This window comes from Alosa alosa, chromosome 22, assembly GCF_017589495.1.
Source record: "Alosa alosa isolate M-15738 ecotype Scorff River chromosome 22, AALO_Geno_1.1, whole genome shotgun sequence".
Taxonomy (NCBI): Eukaryota; Metazoa; Chordata; class Actinopteri; order Clupeiformes; family Clupeidae; genus Alosa; species Alosa alosa.
In genome coordinates, this window is record NC_063210.1 from 28178141 (window position 1) to 28184911 (window position 6771).

A 6771-nucleotide genomic window follows, 5' to 3' on the forward strand; every position below is an offset into this window, starting at 1 on the left:
ACTGCCTGTCACTTTAAGGACGTCAGAGTAGCGTAATATCTAAGTGGATTGGAACGCTTGCATCTCACTGTGTTCGGCTACGACTGGAAATAACTTTTTGCATAGTGCATTATTACGATATGTGGATAGAATTCGGGATGTTTTCTATGCCATTAGTTAAAATAAATGTTAAAAAAATAACTTGTATGAAATCATTCTTGGATCATAGAAGAGGTAAATGTCTTACAATGTAATTTCTATGATTTTGGTAGCACTGCACTACACAAACTGAGCCCACAAGCTAGCAAACATGACACGAGCTAAAAGGACATCTCCAGGTGTAAACGCTTGCCAATGGGTTGCATACTGTAGCAGTTAGGTTAGGTTACGGACATTTGAGTTAGCAACACTAGTTAGCTTAGGTTACTGACATTTGAGTTAGCAACACTAGGTTAGGTTACGGACATTTGAGTTAGCAACACTAGGTTAGGGTACTGACATTTGAGTTAGCAACACTAGTTAGGTTAGGTTACGGACATTTGAGTTAGCAACACTAGTTAGGTTAGGGTACTGACATTTGAGTTAGCAACAGTAGGTTAGGGTACTGACATTTGAGTTAGCAACACTAGGTTGGGTTACTGACATTTGAGTTAGCAACACTAGGTTAGGGTACTGACATTTGAGTTAGCAACACTAGGTTGAGATGACAGATGCAAGTAAAGCAGGTCATTAACGTTAGCCTTCTATTTATTGTCATCAAAACTGCAGAGGAGTGAACAAGTTATAGGGCTGTCTCTAGTGTCTGCAGAAGTGAGTCTGGCATCTGAGTCAATATTCTGCGCGAGGGGCTGTTGTGGTAGGTGAAATTTCACGGGGAAACCATGATGATTGGTCAAATTTCCGAAAAAGTTGCAGTGTTTGGACAAAATTGCGAGGTCGCCCAGAATTTACGAGGATTTGCTGAATTTGCGTTAATTGTTGCGATCCCAACATCGCGAATTCCTGGAGGGACTGATAATTGGGCGCACACACACACACACCCAAAACTGCTGGAGTGGCCTGTGCACAGAGGGGAGGGGCGTGGCATGTGCATCTGGTGAGGGGCGTGGCCTGTGCACAGAATGGAGGGGCGTATCCTGTGCATATAGGGGAGGGGCGTGGCCTGTGCATGTAGAGGAGGGGCGTGGTCTGTGCACAGAGGGGAGGGGTGTGTCCTGTGCATATAGGGGAGGGGTGTGTCCTGTGCATGTAGAGGAGGGGCGTGGTCTGTGCACAGAGGGGAGGGGCGTGGCCTGTGCATGTAGAGGAGGGGCGTGGTCTGTGCACAGAGGGGAGGGGTGTGTCCTGTGCATATAGGGGAGGGGCGTGGCATGTGCATCTGGTGAGGGGCGTGGCCTGTGCACAGAATGGAGGGGCGTGTCGAGTGCCTTAAAGAAGCAGTGTGAATCAATGTTGTGATGGAGGTTGGGACTCCAGGATAAAGGTTTTGACTGAGTGGCAAGATATGGATTGCGATTTCCGGTCAGAGAATTCACGGATACAGATCCACTGTTTATTTTCTTTAATCTTTACAGTTTCGTAACTTGAGCTGACAACAATGTTTTGTATATGTGTCCATTTGTTCGAAATAAGTATGTGATTGTGTGTGTGTGTGGCGTGTGTGTGGTTTCTAAAATGAAATAAGGAATAAACGTGGATTACTAACACAGCCATTAATGTAGTGCAGTGGTCCCCAAACTTTTTTTCCGAGGGCCAGCTCACTATGCCTGGCTCTAAGAGAACTCATGTCAGTGTAAAATGTAGCTCAAATGAAATAATACTAATAAAAAGACTTTAACATTCCCAAAAGTATTAGCAGGGAGTCCCAAAAGTGTATTTAATCTAAAATGTGTGAACTCTGAACTCTGTGTATTTGCATACACAGCTCAAGTTGTGAACAAGCAATATCCTACAAATAATTTGAAGTTCTCAAACTATGAGAGTTTTATGAAGTGCAGGCAAAAACATCTGAAATGACCACTTTCACTCACCTGATGAGAACTTGTGAATTTGTATGAACATTTGAACGAGTGAATAAAAAAATAGAAATAATTATCCCAGAAAGTCCCAGAAATATGACTTGACTTAGTTAGTTATTAAAAATTAATTGATACACTTCTAGAATACTTTATGACTAATGCAGTCAGCCTCTTGCATTGTTTGCAGGTAGGCCTCACGCTTTCATTCCGTTTCCGATGGCAAACACAAAACAGCGCCAAAACAACCACCAGTGGACAAAAAGAGTATTACATGTGTACTGTTAAGACTCGCCATAGAGAATAAATGGGGGAAATTACGGAAGTTATAGTTTGACGATGTCGTACTCCCATGCGGGCCAGATGCTATATACTGCGGACATGTTTTGGGGGGCATGTCCGCGGTATATACTTGCCATTGCTACGTTATTTAGCATATTAATGCAACACAGTTAATGTCAATGTTAACAGACATTACTAGGATACTTCAACACATGGAAAATGATTAAAGGACAATTCCAGCCCAAAATTAACCTAGGGGTTAATAACACATGTGTACCGAGTTCGACCGTTCGCTGGGATTTATTTTCATGCTAGTCGAATGTGACCAGTTCTATTGCAAACCGCTAATTAGCGATTAACGCTAGCCTTCGGGGCACACGTACAGTAAAAAGAAATCGCTATTTCTATACCACTAGGGTCTCTACATGTAAACCGAGGCATTGAAAACTTTGTAAGTGTACAGGCAGTTTATTAAAAAGAAACACATTACCGTGTGTGCTTCATCTCACTGTGTGTTCACTGTGTGTTCACTGTGTGCTCACTGTGTGCTTCACTAATTCACGGATTGGGGCAGGTCTCTCGGCACACTGTCTGATCTTTTCCTCCTAATCTTAATGTAGCCTCTTGTTTTAGTGTTACCGTTTACTTTGAGAAAGTCACCAGGTTCCCCTGGTTGAAAAACATCCCAAAGGAATAATTTTCTCACCCCCACAATTGAAATGGACATGGTGTCATTCAATCTCAGGCCATGTCCTGGGTCAAAAATCCATCCAAAAGCTAAATTCATTGTCCAGGTGTGCCCTTATAAAGGTTAAGCTGAGTTGTGCATGTTTGGAGAATAGTGATCCATGATCACATCCATGATGACTAAGTGATCAATTTTGGGATGGGGTGAAAATTTCAACCACCAAAACACCACCCCCAAAGTGCAGAATAGCTATAGAAATGCATTAGTTTTGGGTGTTTTTCAGACAATGGGACCTGGTGACCTCAAAGTAAATGGTAACACTAAAACAAGGGGCTACATTAAGATTTTTGGAGGAAAAGATAAGATAATTCACACAGGAATGCTTTACTCAGAGCAAAGAGATTTCTTAGATGTAATGAAATAATAAAGAGAAAAATAGAATGAGAATTCTTTCATCAATCCAGTGGTGGTGTCTTTTACTTAATGGACATATTTATTGAAGTCTAAAAGTAATCCTAAAGTAATCAGATTACGTTACATGTTTTTGGTAATCCAACTGATTACGTTACTGATTACAAAAATTGGCATGTAATTTGTAGTCAGTAATGGATTACATTTCAAAGTAATCTGACCCAACCCTGCGAAGGAGCTTGCTCTTCTCCGCAACCCTGCCCATGTCACGTCATCAGCATCCAAGGACCTCTTTCTCTGTCGCCATCAGCATAAAGACCTCCAAATTATCCTGTGACAATCGTGTCCTTAGGCGATTCTTGATGAATTTAAGAGGAAAAACTCTGTTCGCATGCCACTTGAGTAGCCTACATGACAGTGTTAGTAGGAATTTATATGCTAACCATATATTGTTGTAGGCACAGGTAAAGAGGTTTAACTGCTGGAGAAGGAAATAGCAACAGATTGCACAATTCTTGCAGGTAGCACATTTCTTGCTCACCAGGTTTATTTCTGTATCTTCCTCTATCTCCGTGACATCATCAAAGTCCGACGCTCTGACTGTGTACTTGTTTAGAGGAGACTTTTTCAGGCTGTCCCAGTGCGTAGCGAGGTGTGTCAATTCCGACTGTAGATTTTCAACCGTAGCTTCACTGAATTTAAGCAGACATTCACTTATGTTTCAAAGTGCATTTTGAGGCAGTTTTTTAGCTTTTATAAGTGGAAAATTCCGAGGATCAAGGCATGCTAGATCGGCATACAATTCCCCGTGCTGAAGGAAGTAGATGCATTCGGTTTTGAAATTCCCAGAAGTCATTGCTTCATTGCTTCAACTTTTGTAAACCAATAATAAAATAAAAGATACAGGCATATTTATTGTATTTCAATTTCAAACAATGCATGTTTTAAACATTTGATTGAATAAGGCTACAAAAGAATGTAGACTGATGTAAATATTGAGGGTCACCATGACTGTAGTGTAGAGACTCATATCTGGTATAAATACCGATCAGTTTCACATTACATAACATGTAGGAGGAAGAGGGAGTTAGAGATAAATGGCTGATTTGAAGCCAATTAACACTATTGATGCTTGATAGTGGGCCTTGTGATGAAGGGGCCGCGCGAACCCGACAAGCATGCCGCCCCGTGATTGGCCAGCCCAAATGGCCTACGAGAGGCCGCAGCCCTTCCAGAGCGTCCAGTCCGTCACTGCACACACACACACATACTCATAAACAGCCCTAGCCTATTCCACTGTCCGCTCCCATGGCCCACACCTGAGCAAGCACACTTTGCTGTTCCTCTGCAATGCATTTCTAGTTCATTACTCTCCCTCTCTTCTCTCTCTCATTCCCCTCTCATCCTCTCCTCCCTCTTCTCTTCTCTCTCTCTCTCATTCCTGCCCCATCCCCTCTCATCCTCTCCTCTTTTCTCTCTCTCTCCCTCTCCCTCCCTCTCTCTCTCCCCCTCTCTCTCTCCCCTCTCTCTCCTCTCTCTCTCTCCCCTCTCTCCCTCCCTCTCCCCCTCTCTCTCTCTCCCCCTCTCTCTCTCTCTCTCCCTCTCTCTCTCTCTCAGGTCCATCTGTTTGTGTGTAACACAGATGATGACATCGCTGCTGCGTTTGCTGCTGGAGCCACTGGTGTCATGTCCGACTACCCAACGCTCCTCACCAACTACTTACACACACACACACACACATAACATGCACGATCAGAACACACACACACACACACAGACACACCCAGACTCATATCATAACACACACATACACATAGAGCCTACCCAACGCTCCTCGCCAACTACTTACACATACACACACACTCATAACATGCACGCTCATAACACACACACACACACATAACATGCACGCTCAGAACACACACACACACCCAGACTCATATCATAACACACACATACACATAGAGCCTACCCAACGCTCCTCGCCAACTACTTCACACACACACACACACACACACATAACATGCACGATCAGAACACACACACACACACACACACACACACACACACATAACATGCACGATCAGAACACACACACACACACACACATAACATGCACGCTCAGAACACACACACACACACACACACACCCAGACTCATATCATAACACACACATACACATAGACTCATAACACATCACTTTTACACACACACACACACACACATAACATGCACGATCAGAACACACACACACACACACACACACACCCAGACTCATATCATAACACACACATACACATAGAGCCTACCCAACGCTCCTCGCCAACTACTTACACACACACACACACACACACATAACATGCACGCTCAGAACACACACACACACACACACACCCAGACTCATATCATAACACACACATACACATAGAGCCTACCCAACGCTCCTCGCCAACTACTTACACACACACACACACACATAACATGCACGCTCAGAACACACACACACACACACACACAGACTCATATCATAACACACACATACACATAGAGCCTACCCAACGCTCCTCGCCAACTACTTACACACACACACACACACACACACTCATAACATGCACGCTCAGAACACACACACACACACACACACACACACACACACCACAGACTCATATCATAACACACACATACACATAGAGCCTACCCAACGCTCCTCGCCAACTACTTACACACACACACACCCATGCTCATAACATCATAACATGCATGCTCAGAACACACACACACACACACAAGACTCATAACACACACGCCAAGACTCATAACATGCACACACGCACACACACACACACTCATAACACACACACACACACAGACTCATATCATGCACACTCATAACACACACACACACACACACACACACCCATACTCATAACATCCACGCTCATAACACACTGCTTACAGACACACCCAGACCTACGGTGCACATAACACACACACACACACCTTCACACACACAGAGCCTACCCAACTCCTCGCAAACTACTTACACACACACACACACAGAGCCTAACCAATGCTCCTTGCAAACTACTTACACACACACAGCTACAGCATACACCCACTTAATAAACTTTCCTTCTTTAGACAAACACACCAGCCTGCTGTCGCTGAGTTACACAGAGGAGGAATGGGACACACACACACACATACACATATACACACACGTGCACACGCACCTCACCACACACACCACACACACACACACACACACACTAACTAATTCTATGGTGTGTTTTCATGACACATACACACACACACATACACACTAATTCTATGCTGTGTTTTCATGACACACACATACACACACACTAATTCTATGGTGTGTTTTCATGACACACA

The 6771-nt window shown here is 43.7% G+C and overlaps 1 protein-coding gene across 2 annotated transcripts in view; it reads left to right on the plus strand.

Moving 5' to 3' along the window:
• gdpd3a (glycerophosphodiester phosphodiesterase domain containing 3a) overlaps positions 1–5466 on the plus strand; it is a 29890-nt gene extending 24424 nt beyond the window's left edge. For both annotated transcript variants that reach the window (XM_048233446.1, XM_048233447.1), the window contains exon 11: positions 4993–5466. In XM_048233446.1, coding sequence (XP_048089403.1) covers positions 4993–5118 — 126 coding nt within the window. In that variant the 3' untranslated portion in view covers positions 5119–5466. The remainder of the gene's footprint in view (positions 1–4992) is intronic.
• The last annotated feature ends 1305 nt before the right edge of the window (positions 5467–6771 follow it).